The sequence below is a fragment of the Mycteria americana genome, chromosome 20 (genome assembly GCF_035582795.1).
Source record: "Mycteria americana isolate JAX WOST 10 ecotype Jacksonville Zoo and Gardens chromosome 20, USCA_MyAme_1.0, whole genome shotgun sequence".
Taxonomy (NCBI): domain Eukaryota; kingdom Metazoa; phylum Chordata; class Aves; order Ciconiiformes; family Ciconiidae; genus Mycteria; species Mycteria americana.
This window is the reverse complement of record NC_134384.1, coordinates 242,208-256,657: the sequence shown is the minus strand read 5'-3', so window position 1 is coordinate 256,657 and position 14,450 is coordinate 242,208. Positions and strand designations below refer to the sequence as shown.

The 14,450-nt window shown below is 40.5% G+C and overlaps 1 protein-coding gene and 1 long non-coding RNA gene across 2 annotated transcripts in view; one reads left to right on the top strand and one right to left on the bottom strand.

Moving 5' to 3' along the window:
- TSHB (thyroid stimulating hormone subunit beta) overlaps positions 1-7,587 on the top strand; it is a 9,623-nt gene extending 2,036 nt beyond the window's left edge. The window contains exons 2-3 of the mRNA XM_075521911.1: positions 6,396-6,558; positions 7,302-7,587. Of these exons, the coding sequence (XP_075378026.1) occupies positions 6,396-6,558; positions 7,302-7,544 (406 nt within the window). The 3' untranslated portion in view covers positions 7,545-7,587. The remainder of the gene's footprint in view (positions 1-6,395; positions 6,559-7,301) is intronic.
- Positions 1-14,450, bottom strand: part of LOC142419201 (uncharacterized) — a 20,339-nt gene extending 5,889 nt beyond the window's left edge. Inside the window, exon 1 of the long non-coding RNA XR_012778507.1 lies at positions 13,786-14,450. This is a non-coding gene — a long non-coding RNA (uncharacterized LOC142419201). The remainder of the gene's footprint in view (positions 1-13,785) is intronic.

Below are 14,450 nucleotides of genomic sequence, written 5' to 3'. Positions count from 1 at the left end.
ACACTGTACTGGAAGAATCACTTTTAACAGTTTTCCCCAAGCATATGTAAGGAAGATGTTAAAATCTTGATTAAAAAGGTGTATTTAAAAAATCCTCAGGTATGCATTATAGTTATTATAAAGGACAACAATTTCTAAAACAGTAATAATATTCCTTTAAATTTCTAAATTAAAAGGATTTTTTTTTTTAATTGCTACAGGAGTTAAATGTCTCTAATAAGAAAAAACCCAGTACAAATAACAGTTATTCCTACAACCTTTTCTGAGCCTAGATACCAAAGTATTTCATTTAGTTTGCCTTGCTTCTACTGGGAGTATCTTGGGAGGGAAGGGTTCATGAGGAAAAAGAGTCTTTCCTTTTCCTTCCTTACAGCCATTTTATTTTTTTTAGTTGGAATCTTAGAGTGGCTTCCTTATTGGGAGGCATTCACTTTGGTGGGCTTCACAGGCTGTCATAGCTGTGGTAAACACTTCTTTTTCAGGTGGGCATGTGAGATTGCCTTAAGAGAGGAATGCGTTTTGGGTAAGAGCAGCATCCGACAGGACTGCATGCCCAAAGCCTAAAAGGAGAAACAGAAACATACCCCAGTGTTTGTACTGAGCATGTGTAATTAGCTTAAATTCTGATCTAAAAAAAGTCAGTTGTACATGCATAGTGTCAAGTCTCCAGTGAAGATCTTGTCTGATTGCCTACTGACTGCTTATCAGATTGCCAGTCAAATCAGGAGAAAAATACACCCTTAGAAATGGAAAAGTGCCTGGGACTTTTACCCCTTAGCATTGCTGTGATACCAGGTCGGTATGGTCATCCATCCTCAATAATACTGCAGAAGGCTTTTGGCTTTGTTGTTGTTGTTGTTTGGGTTTTTTTAAATTTTGTCCTCAGTGTAGCGATTGTGTATCTTAGAATAACAGAAGTACCTAGCGCTTTCCAAAGAAATGAAACCAAATAAAAGTGGTCTATCATATGAGCCAAAGAGCAAATAGGATTATGAAGTCTTTTTGGACCATAAATGGAGATCGTTGGCATACGATATGCGACAAAGAGAATTGCTGTTTTAATCTGTGGTTGATAAGAAATGCTGCAGCTAATCTTAGGAAAGAGAGGAGCGGTCATCTGTGAATCTATAAATTTAAGAGATGAGAGCTATGTTTCAAGCTATTACAGAGAGACTTGCAATAGACAGATTAGCTTTGAAAATTCAGCAGCCACAGTCTGTTTAAATGCAAAACCTGGCAAAACCACTTGTTTCTATGGCAGCATATCAGGATCTTATTTCCTTTTATCAGTGGAGGTCTGCAACAGAATGGGGTTGGAAATAATTCCTCTACCAGAATACTAATCTTTTTAGAAATCTGATTGGCTTTGTCTGTTTTTCATCAGCATAGCTTCTAATTCTCTGTTGTTTGCAAGCATGGACATGTTTTTATTTTAATATCCACAGTGCTATATACAGTGGAAACAAAAGTTACTCTGCTCTGTAAGTTAACCTGCTCATAAGATCACAAAGTTTTCATTGTGTTGTACTACTAACAGGGGAAGAGTGAGTAGGAATAATGTGTGATAACTTCTCCTCATTGTTCCTACTTTTATCTTAGGCATTGGTCAGTGACAGAGAAACCTATTAAATTAGTTTTACATATAAGCTTCTGGTATGCACTGAATTTCTCTAGCCCATTACAGAGATTCCTGGGTAATGAACCCAAGAATTTTATGATTACTAAATTCTGTTTACAGAGATCACTTAAAATGCTTCTTCTAGAACATCAGCATACTGTCTTTCACTTAATGAAAGTGTAAAATAACTGATGTCAGTGAATGGATTGGTTTAGTTAACAGAAAGGTTAAAGATAAATAATTAACAGTGTAACTGGCTGTTCCAGAACAGGGCTACAAAGCTGATGGCTGTAAAAGCACATTAAAACTTCCTACCACTGAATAGTCTGCAGGTCAGCAGGGGGGCAACCAAAGAAATGGATCCATAAGCATCAGACTTTTAACTATGGATTTTAGGAAACCATATGAAAGAAGCCCCAGGCACTCCTAGATTGCCACACTGGACTCTGTTGTCCTGCCACAGTCTTTTGTCTTGCTGCTCCCATTAGGTAGTGGGATCTGGCTCCCATTGAGTGTTCAGAGAGGTCAGTAGTGAATGAACTCTATGGTCATATCCAGAAGGACAATCAAGGAAAAGTTGTTCTACCAGCTTAATAGTTTGTGTAAATTACTGAAGAGATGTGAATGTGTGTATACATCACTCTGGTGATGTTTAGTGCATCTCTGACAGATGGGCAGGCTAACGTGATGCCAGCAAAGAAAAGGTAGTAGCCAAGAGGTTCTGTGTCCATATCAGTGTGGAGCTAACCTGAGTATGAGCAGCAGTAGTCACATTAGTCTCAAGGTCCACTCAGACTAATTTATTGTGCTTCCAGATAAATGAATTTTCATTCTTAATATTTGGTCAGATATTTCTGTAATGCACTGCAGTGCATTCAGAGGCTGGGTAAAAAAGTTGTGGTGAATAAATGCACTGCTGAAATTATACTACCTGCTCCAGTGATTAATAATTCCTAACATTCAGCATACACCACATTGGACTCTGCCGGATAGCTCTAAATCTTCATGACAGTAGGGCTCTGGACAGATGGAACTAAGGACATTGCATCTATGTAGTTGCCTTAACAACCAAATTTGTAATCACCTCAAAGAATGAAATCGGGTTTGTGTGGCATGACCTATTTTATGTAACACCATCTTGATGGGCATTAATTATGCTCTCACCCGTTAATTCTTTATTGCTGAAATCCTGTATCAGCTTTCTGTTATTCTACCTGATTTATCAGGGTTAGATGTCAGGGTAGCTGGTTGAGAGTTACCTGCGTCAACATTCTCTCTTTAAATATTGGCATAATATTAGCACTTTTCTTTATGTTTTGAAATTTCCTCAGTATTCCAAGACTTGTTGAAATTAGCATTAGCTAGCTAATGATGTTGATTTTAAAATATTTATTCCTTATACAATTTATTTAATACTTTTTGTTGCAAATATGTATGTTGGTTGTTCAGCCACCACATTTGCAAATGCACATGTATTTACTGAAGACTGTGCACTTACTCTGCATCAACAGCTTGTCTTCATCTAGTAACATCCCTTGACATTACTCTTGGCCTCTGTCCTGACAGAAGTTTATTTCCTAGTCTCCAGCTTCCCATGTGAGTTTTCTACATTTTCTCACTTCTAACAGTGATTGTTGTTTGTTTTCCTTTTCGTTCATTGCTATAGTTTTTATTGTTGCATTCACTTTTTCATCTTCACTATGACAGACTTTCAAGTATTGTTAAAATTTTTTTCTTTTCTATTGTTGCAGACAACAGTTCCTTAAATCCTCTTAAAGCAAATTCTTAATCCTTTTTTACCCTAATCTGAATACACCCCCCCACGCACACACACACTCACACCCACAGACCCCAGTTATACCCATTTTTCTCAAATCAGAGAAATTAGCACTTTGAAGCAGCAAAGGATATAAGCCTTCATACTCTGGTCTGTCCTCTGCCTACATTCTTATAGGGTAAGTTGAGGACACTTTAAACCTGATGTGGGTGTCTTCCTGTCAGGACCAGTGCCTACAAATAGAGCTCCAATTGCCTAAAGCTGTGCTTGTAAATCACTGTGAAATCTTTAGAGAAAAGAATCGGCTGTACCTGCTTCAGCTATGCATGCAAGGGTCACACACGATATTCTTGCTTAGGAATGCCATTTTTATTCTTATTTTGGGTACTTTCTGTCCTCTCCAGGATTTAGTTTTATGAATTGTTTCCTTTTCCTTTCAGGATCGTTGTCTCCTTTGAAATACTCTTAAGATTTTCCATGAACAAATATTCTTTTCTGTGATTAAATTTTTAAACAACCAAACCCATACATATATATGTAGTGTATATGTGTATATATGATGTGTGTGTGTGTATATATACACACACAGACATTATCTACATATGGCTGTATGTATTTGTATACTCATATAGCCTGTATGTTTAACTGCATTTAAAACATGTCAGAAAAATAGAGTTAAATAACGTATTGGAGCAGTAGCAAAATACCAGTGTTATACTTCTGTTGCTAAGTGTAGATGGACAGATGTTACTGAGAGTACAATTAATGCTCTGCTCATGTTCTTAAGCCAGAAAGAGTTATATTTAATTCCTGAGAAGTTATATGGTAGAAATTAACCCATAATTAATGACTCCATGAAAACAGAAAGCATTTGGCTAGTCTTAATAGAACAAGAACTCTATCATGTTATCCAAAAAACCCTTGGAGAATTAGTCCAGGACACAAAGCTGTGTGCAGCAGTCAGAAACCACAGGAAAAGGAGACAATATTATTCAGGAATTAGCTAAACACCAGTCAGGCCTGACTGGATCACTCCTCTAACAGCCCAAAGTGACCACGTTTACCAGCTCAAACTCAACTTTATCATGTTTCTTATGGCTACATAAATCAAGACTGTGGTCGCCCTGCATAAGACATACATCAGATCAAAGTCCAAATGGCAGTTAGGTGATTAACTGGAAGGGAGGGTAGGTGTTAACAGAGCTGCAGTGAATAAGCATAGTGAGAAGGCTGGCCGGACGCTGATGAAGCAGTAGAGAACAGTGGCTTTGTGCTCAGTCAGTGCAAGACGTGCATGCTGGCTCAACCCTTTCTTACTTTTGCTCCTGCCAGGTGTTCCACAAAGCCCTAAACGTGAGTGGTTTTCCCTTATCTATGGACATCTCAGTTTCACTGGTGTTGGTGCAATATTTTGCTTCTCATTGTGCTACAAGGAGTGGTTTCTTAAAAGTTTTTCCCCTATCAATTAGTATTTCAGAGTGAGTTGCTTTTTTACTTCAGTATTTGCTTAGTAGGTTCAAGGCCAGATAACTTCTCTGTGTTTTGTTTGAGTAGGTAAGACAGGCTGTACCTAACCACACTGTAGAGCAATTGCTTTGATTTGAGATTTGTTACTTTATGTGTATAGCACTGCATCTCTCAGTTGTGCCTGCCTGGTAACGAGCAAACTGAGTGAGACAGACTTCATAAAACTTCCACAAAACATAGGTGTAGAATGAGCCATATGCAATTCAGGATGCCTCCATTTCCATGCTAGCCCTGCTGTCATGGTGTTGCTGCCCCATGTAGTGATTAAATTAATCAATAATAACTTTTTTAAAGCAGTGGTTAGTTTAAAAGCCTGAGAAGAGAATGACTGTTAAAATAATTAGATTTCCAGCTCCAGTTTCCAGGTTAGGATATTATGGACACATTTGTTCCTATCGCATTTGGTTTGTGGTTCAGCATGAATTTTCAATAGATTACTTTGCGATAAGAAAGCAGCAATTCAGATGCAATTATATAAACAGTAAGATCAGCCTGGAATTAGCCTGGAGAGTATAAAGCACACACAGAGCTTGTGCTGGGTCACTGCCTCTCCCAGCTCAAGGCAGAATCAGGCTCCTGTAATAGGGAAGAATTCAGCTGACAAGAGGTTGGTCTTTCCAGACTTGCATTGTTGCAGCTACAGGGTAAACCGGACTGTGTAATGAATGGCTTTTGCTATGGGAAACTGACAGCTGGAAGAGACTAGAGGGTGATGTCCATATGTTTGTAGACACTGTCATTTAAAGTTTGTAGTCTAGAGGCTATAGAGTAGACCCTGGAATTGTCTCGGAGCTAATCAAAGCTTTGTTCTCGGGATCCCCCAGCAGGTCTGAGAAATGAGGTCAGCACAACAGACAGATAAAGTGGGGATTCATTGATTTGAACTCTTTGCTTATGTTCTTCATTGTAATTTGCTTGAATCTATTATTTAATTCTTGGCAGCGTTCCCATTTCGCCATGTCTCTAAGCCAACTGGAAAGTAAAAATACAGTGGTATGCCTGATATGCACAGCTGTTTCTTTTTCTCTCTTGAACATTTTATAAGATGCTTTCTTTAGAAAATTATTTTTAAACCAGTGAGATTATTTTAGCATCTCTGGTTAATTCTAGAGCTTGTGCTCTCTCACATATGTCACATTTTCAAATCCTTTAGCTCCCGTTATTTTTCTGTGTCAGCATTTTATCACTCATTAGTGAAAAGTTCCATGTAATATGCTTTAGTGGGGAAAAAGTGAATTATTATATGTTGTTAATGGCCCATTTACCCTTCTTTTCTGTTTAGTGGTTAGTACTATTTCAATTAAAGGTCTGAGATTGGAAATAATTTGTCAGGCTATAGCTAAAAAAGTTAAGATTACTTCTAGTCTGTGACTATCATAACTGTTCTTGTCAAATTCTGAGAAAAGGGATGGAAGGTACATCTAATTTTACTTAGGGTTTGCTTTGTTTGTTTGTTTTTTTTCCCCCATCTAGCATGAGTCCCTTCTTTGTGATGTCTCTCCTCTTTGGCGTGACTTTCGGTCAAACGGCATCACTTTGTGCTCCTTCCGAGTATATAATCCATGTGGAGAAAAGGGAATGTGCCTACTGCCTGGCCATCAACACCACCATCTGCGCTGGATTTTGCATGACTCGGGTACAAGGCGTTACTCTGTTCTAGGCAGTTGTTTCTATAATGGCCATCACTGCAAAACAAGTGTCTATTCTCACTGGAAAATTGTGTGTAAATGATCCAATTCTAATAGTGTTTGTCACAGACAGAAAAATCACACTATCACCATGTTTCCAAGTTAGCTTTTTGCAAAGGTATGGATGAGAAATGCCAAGCCTCTGGAACTACAGAGTTTATAACACCAGTGGCATAGCAGAGAACTGACTGCTGCTGTCACTGCAGAGCCTCTGTAGTCAGTTTGTGGGGTCAGGATGGAACAGGTGAGAAGCAGATTATATTTAGTCACTCTTATTTAATGTAAATTACTTGGGTAACTCCAACTACCACTACTGGTATGACAGCTAGCTGTGGAGATCTTGCAAGTAGGCATGCCGAACAGTATGTTTAAGCTTCACTGTTCAACGTAGCATTTTAAGTTCCACCTTGGTCAGTAGGTAGCCAATACAGATTACAAAGCACTGTTAGCACTCTGAGCCAAGCAGATTAGTTAAAACCATAAAAGCAAGGTGAACATATCTATGGGGGTAGAGAGCCCCAATCACATGCAGATTCAAAATTACAGACCTGAACAGAAGTATGCTGAAAACATCAGAGCCACTCTAAGTGTAAACAGGTTTGCTTTCTGCACGTTTGAGAAAACGTCAGAGGAAGTGTTCTGACACTCATGCATGTTCAGTGAAACAAAGTGTTTCTTTTTTCTTTTGTAGGACAGCAATGGCAAGAAGCTGCTACTCAAAAGTGCTCTGTCCCAGAATGTGTGCACATACAAAGAGATGTTGTATCAAACAGCACTGATTCCGGGCTGTCCTCATCACACCATCCCTTATTATTCCTACCCTGTGGCTGTCAGCTGCAAGTGTGGTAAATGTAACACTGATTATAGTGACTGTGTTCATGAGAAGGTTAGGACAAACTATTGCACTAAACCACAGAAGCTCTGTAACATGTAAGCTTCCAACAGAATGTGGTCAAAATGTACCTCTCTGCTCACAACTAAACATAAATAAAAGTGTATTTCATAAGAGGTTTGCAAATTGGTGTGCATAAAGTTTTGTTCTGAAGATGTATCACTAGTGAATTCAATTAACGGGATATTCTGTGACATGCACAGAAGCAGAATCATAGGACTGCATGTTTGTATTTAGAACCCACCTGTAATTTACTTTGGGGAAGAAGGAGAAATGACTATGTGTATGTATAAGCCTTTGCTTATAAATCCCAGGTATTTTGTGAAGAGATGCTCAGAGACAAAACATTTGATATATTTCAGAGTTAAAAAAAAGGCAACGCATACTCTTAGTATTGAACATTTTAATTAGATTTAGACATATGCTTACAGCCTTCATATTAGCCATGGTATTTTTCCATATATGTACTACTAGTTTTTTTGAGGACCCTAGCTTCAGTGTAGTCCATTGGCAATAAGCACAAGCAGTTTGCTTATCTACACTATGGATCTATGTCATCACCACTGTTGTCCAGGCCTGTGTTCATTAGGCATACTTTTTCATGTCTGCACTAGTGGAGTAAGCCTTTCTTTTCTCTTGAAGTACATTGTTTGAAAAACTTGTCTCTCTGTGAGCACTGAAGAATCAGTGAAGCTTCAAATCTTGCTACGCTGTTCTCCAAAAGGGGAGTGTAATAGCATGAAACTTAGAGCGAAACTCAGAAAAAACTCTTTCCCCACGCAGGTCAGCTGGTCCCTTGTTAGTGGCAAAGTGAGCTGAGCCCCACCCTATGTGCTGAACACACGCAGGTGAGAAGCACAGACCCAGGGATAAGCAAAGAAATGTAAACTAACAAATGTTTCCTTTCCACTGAGATCCCCCCCTCGCCACCCCCTGTGAGTGCTATTGTTTCATTAGACCTGATGACTCTGTGGCAAGCTATGATTATACTAAACCAGTCCCTGGGAATGAGCTAGTTTCCACCTGGTTTAAGTGATTCCAAAACAAAGTAGAAGAGCTTATAGAATCCAGTGAGAGAGTTGCAACTTTGCCCCTCACCTTTATTACCTACAACAGGAGTGATTAAATCACTTTGATTAATTTGTCCCTGCTGAAGTAAATGTGACCTCTGCTGCTCCAGGAGTACTGTAGACTACAGTGAAGGCATAAACAGGGCTGACAAAAGATAAAATTCTCTATGCTTCCTTGACTGAGGAACAGCACTACCATTCTGCGTGTCTTGCAAATGCAGCCAGGGGAAAAAAAAAATAAATCTAAGTGTATAAATAAATTAAATGGTAGTAAAAGGGTTTTTATCAATATGTAACTATAAAAAAACCCCACCTATTTCAGAGCTAAAAAATTGCAGCTCTGTGCAGATGCACTAAAGGTTCAAAACCCCATTAGATACAATTTTTGGTAATACATGCCACTAACATGTTATTTCACTACCAAAAGCTTTGTCTTTTTTCACTCCTTCCCAGCCATGTGTTTTGCCTTGTTAAGTGGGCTACCTCACTACAGCTCTCTTAGTTGTTCAGTGATTGTAAGTGCATCTTTATGAAAAACAATTTTTACTTTTGAAGTGGAGTATTAAGTGGAACAGATTTATCCAGAAGTTCACATCAGGAGAGCAGCATTCATGCTCTTTCAGTTATCCAGGCAGAGATTTGCTTTATTTTGCCAAGTAACAGACCCAAACAACCCCTAGAACCAGGAAGATGAAGACCAACTTGTTATGCCCAGCTGGAACTGCCAACTATACTCAAAGATTGCCATTGTGCCCACGGAGAATTAACCTGCTGATAACCCTCAGAGCCACTCTACACCCAGCTGTTGGCATAGATCTTTTATTTATCTGTCTGTTTATTTTTGCTTCCAGCAAAACCAGAAGGTGGCAAAAACCCATGACACACCTACTAACATACTCCTGCTTTTGTTGGTATTAACATAAAGTTCCAGTTTTGTTTGTGTGGGAGGAAGTTGCATACATCTGCTATACATTCTTTGTCCTTTTAAAATTCTCCTGTGTGTTACTGTAAATGTCAGTATTTCTTCTTAGGAAAAGCCTCATGGTGCTGTTAAGTGCCAGTTAGACCTTAAAACTGTTTATCTACCTTCCCAAGAGTTTCGCTTGATTACTTTTTATGGAGCAGCACGAGGTGCCATTCCATAGTTAAGCCCAGAGTCAAGCAGGGAACTACTGTGAAGAGTTCAGTTTAGGGGTTGACTGTTAACAGCATCCAGAGACAACTGCATAACCAGTTAGGAAAAATCAATAGGGCAGGGGATTTTTTTTTTAAATTTTATTTTTATAGTCTCCTATACTATTCAGTGTGCAAACAAGGTAAAGTAGGTGGCAGAAAAAGGAACAGTCCTAAGAGAAGCATATGTTAAGTTCACATAGCATTCCATAGTTAACAGATGAAAAGTATTAAAAATAAAATAAATGTCTTATCTTGGCAAGATGGCCCTAAGACTCTTGTAAAGTCTTTTAATGGCCTCTGCGTGCACGAACCCAGTTGCTAAGAGTGAGCCATTCTTCTTCTGAGCACAGCAGGTTTGATGTTACCCACTTCAGTTAGCAGTGGGGTGATACCTACAAACTTTCAACCAGGTATGAAACAGCAGACCTTACTCACAAGGTACTGTGATGCTGAAATGAAGCAGAAAGTAAGTTATTTCCTTACGTTTGCTCCTGAAAATCCAGTTCTTGCTCTTCCTCATCCCTCACTAAGGATGACGCTGAAATATTTGATGTTTTTGCCACCATCCATAGAAGTATCTCCATTCACTCATGCAATTTTTTACAAAAAGTAGCAGTTACTAACCCGTACCTCACAGAGGTTAGGTACTAGTACTGAAGACATCAATGGCCCGCTCTCCACCCTTTCTCATCTCGAGAATTCTCTCTGCCCCCCTGCCCTCACCTCCAGGACCCATGTGCTATGTACAAAAAATGACCTACACTGCATATAGCCCTCAAGCAATCAAAGGTACAACCTGAAACAATGCCAACTGCCACAACACTTAGAACCTGAAAGTTTTGCCTAAAAGTGTAAAAGTTAGTTTTTAGCAGAAACATCAAATAATATTTAGAAATAGATACTTGAACCAAACACATACTCTGTGAGGATGATAAATAAATATTCAATTGCCCACTCTTCTAGCATCCTGTAACTGAATTTCCAACATCTCTGTAGGAAAGGTGATAACTACTTGGCATGTTTCAGCACCAACGTCCTACCACCATTTCTTTACTTAGAATAAGCCCTTTCTAACATACAGGGAGAAAAGATGATGAAATGGTAATACCATTCTTCTTTTGCAGCACAAATCATCAAGGCAAAATAATCCAGTTTGCCATGCTTGTTGCATGTAACCTTATTCTCGTGTACAGGAGCAGTCTAAATGGTAATTTCAGCCTACTGCTATATTCATTACCCAGCTCTAATCCTAGACTGTATTACATCAGTTACAACCATGGCAGCACCTGTTTGTGCCACTACCATCTATTAAACAGGTTAATTAATTCCAGCTCCATGCAAAGCACGACAGAGAAATAAATCAGTCTGTAAACATATTTTCTGACCAACAAGATGAGTTTTTAACCTGATTACCAAAGTTTACTCAGATTGAAATGCAAAGCATATCAGGACAGACAAGAAATTGTCAATATGTGGCAAGCTATCAGATTCCAGTTAATATGACATACTGTGTTGTAAACTCATTACTGCTCATTTTTATAAAATTCTACTAACTTCCATTTTTAAATTAAATATTACATTCAGAAAGGCCATTAAGATGAATCAAAGTACTTAAAACAATTTAATCAAGCTGAAAATCAAAACTCTGACATATACAAAACATGAATGATCTCGAATATTAGAAAAGAAATGTTCCCATCCCTGGCAAAGCCGTGTTTGAAATAGTAATCTCCTGTCAGCTTGACTGCATTCTCATGAGTTACCAGGGTCAAATTAATTGCAACACCTAAAAATACTACAGAGATGCAAGGTATATTTTTTTCCATTTATGCAAATTCATTTTTAGAAATATGCCTGTAGCTCCCAACAAATTAGATATTCCATTCACACTTTGCTTGAAATAGTAAATAAAGGAACCAGAATTCACAGGATACAAATATGAAATTTAATTTTCTCAGAAAAATCTTGCTTTCAATTTTGCAGTTTTCATGAATGTTCCTGGAATCTGATACTCTATTCCAAACACCTTCATTTTATTTTAACTGCAGCAAAGCCTCTGTGAAAGACTAAAGGAATCTGCTAGCTGGCCCTCCTTGAGCGGGGGGGGGACACCAGATGACCTCCAGAGGCTCCTGCCAACCTCAACCATTCTCTGATAATAGCAAAAGCTTTGTCCAGGGCAACTGCAATAATAAACTGACAGCATTTGCATGCTTGTCATGGATTCTACACAAGCCATGAACTGTAATTATCATATGTAGAATTTGGTGATAAAGAAATGCCTTTGCAGGCAAGGTTTGAAAATTGAAATTCTCCAAAAACACTGTTTAAAATTAACAGAAAATCCAGAGGATTTTGCAGGAACAGAAGGAGCCCTACTTCTGGAAGATATGTCCCTTACATCTATGGTTTAAACAATCCAGTTATGGCTAGATATATACAAGACTAATTCTACAACTGTTGGACCAAGAGAGGTTAGTTTCAATTAAGTTCCAAAAGACCTTCTGATGGTGAGAAAGTCTGGTATTCCCTAGCCCCCGACAACTGTAAAAACTGTGTAGTGACAGCGTGCAAAAGAGCTGTTGGACTCCCAAGTTCTCAGCAAATAGCTGCAACATGAATTGCTACTCTCTAGTTTGTGATGAGCATAGAGAATGATAGGAAAAAGATGGGAAGCAGGTATTCATCCAACAAAGCAGCAATTATGTTACCTAGTAAATGGCAAAGAAACAAAATCTTCAGCTTTAAGATCAGACAGTGCTTTCTCAAGGTGTCTGAGCCTTTAAAAAGGGTATTTAGCACAGGAAAATTTAAGTCAGCTTACTACCAAGCAGCACTTGCACTTAGCAAAATAAAAAAGGTAACTAGGCCTACTTACAGTAATAAGCAGCACTGCAAAGTTATTATAATGCTCCCTTATGGCTGGGACTGACAGATTTGTCTTCAGTATGAACATACACATGCAAAAACCAGCAGTCTCCTTTTATGGTTAACGCCTATTCAAAATCACTGAGAGTAAAATAACTAGCATGACTCCTTTTACACTTAAGAAAAATCCAAATTAAGACATTTGGGCTGTGTTAATGCATCTATTTAAATATACATTCACATGCCCTTGGACCACTTTGTCCCTTTGGCCTTTGAGCGGTATTTGTGCTCAACTTTAAGACCCTCAGGTCCAGTGATAGCAATCTATTGAGGTGATGATTCCTTAGGAGCAGGTGTTTGTTTACATTTAATTTATCTTAAGATGCCTCTTCACATAACCAAGCAATGGATTTGCAGACAATCCTAACATCCTTACCGCTTCTCAACACCTTAATTCTGGTGAGGAAGTAACAGAAAAGCATGGGAGCACAGAACACAAATTAGGCTTGTAGGGGGCTTGGTCGATCAGAATCCATGCCGAGGCAAATTTGTCCTTTAAACATCATCAGCCTCCTCTTCAATACTGACATTGTCACATTAGTGAGTCAGTCAGGAGCTGGTGGAAGGCCAGGACTTACGTGAAGTTGATAAGGGGGATTCAGACCGGAATGTGAAACATATAATTAAAATTATTGTCCTTGGGAGTAAAGCACATCCTGGAGAAGTATGTAAGCTAATTAAGATGTTTTGGGAACCATCTGAAGCTGCTAACAGATTTGTGATAAGAAGCACCCGCACGCGAACTATCCTCATTATAATACTAAAAGTCCCACCCCTTGAGCTGGAGACCCCTGCCCAAGCAGAGACAGCTCACCTTTGGGCACGCACAGAATATTAAAGTAATACTGCAGCTTTAAGAATAAGACGAGAAAATGTAGACCAACAGAAAACTGCTTTACATAATTACTCATGCATATGTGTAACTAGACCCTATAAATACTGCACCTGCATGAACGAGCAGTGTGCTGGCTTTGGGGAGCTATCACCTAGCATCCGGTCTGGCACAAAACTTGAAATAAACTGGTATCTCGGCTCCATGTGCTTATGGGGTGCTGCACGCTGGGTAATGAACTCCGCTTGTGAGACAACATTAGTTAGGCCTCTCTTACCTGGGAGAGGCTTGAAAACTGGGTCATCCTCTCACTCCAGCTTCTTTGCTGCTAACCAGCTCACAGCCAGGCGCCCGGGCTTCGTGCGACTGCTACCACCCGTAGCAAGGAGTACAGAATCCCCGGGGGCACAGGAGCTGGAGCAGCCGCGCCCCGTCGCCTCGCGCCGGCAGCCCGCTCCTCGTGGCCCAGCGCCGAGGGCCGCTAAGGCAGGTGCTGAGCGGTCGCCGTGCTGCGGTCGATTTTGAGAAGCGCAACCCCAAACGAATTAACACGGCTGAAACTGGGGAACGAGAACGCAGCCGCGCAGCCCTCGGCCGCCCTCCGGTTCGGCCGGAGAGGAAAAACCCGCCGCCGCGGGAGGCAGCTGCGCCGCGGCCGGTCCCGGGGCTGCGAGCCAGCGGGCAGCGCCGCCCAGGCGCCAGGGGGCGCCGCCGCGCAGCCCATCCGCAGGGCCCCGCCGGCCCGCGCCGCTCCCGGCGGGCCCGCGAGCACTGAGGAGGAGCGGCCTGAGGGGGCGGGGCGGGGCCCGGCCCGGGCCCAGCCCGCGCGCGGAGCCACCTCTTACCCGGCCCCCGCCGCACCGGCGCGGCCCTGCTGCACCTCCGGGCCCGCCGGCTGCCTTTCCGCCTCCAGCGGCGGGCGCAGAGACCCGCCGGCGTGGC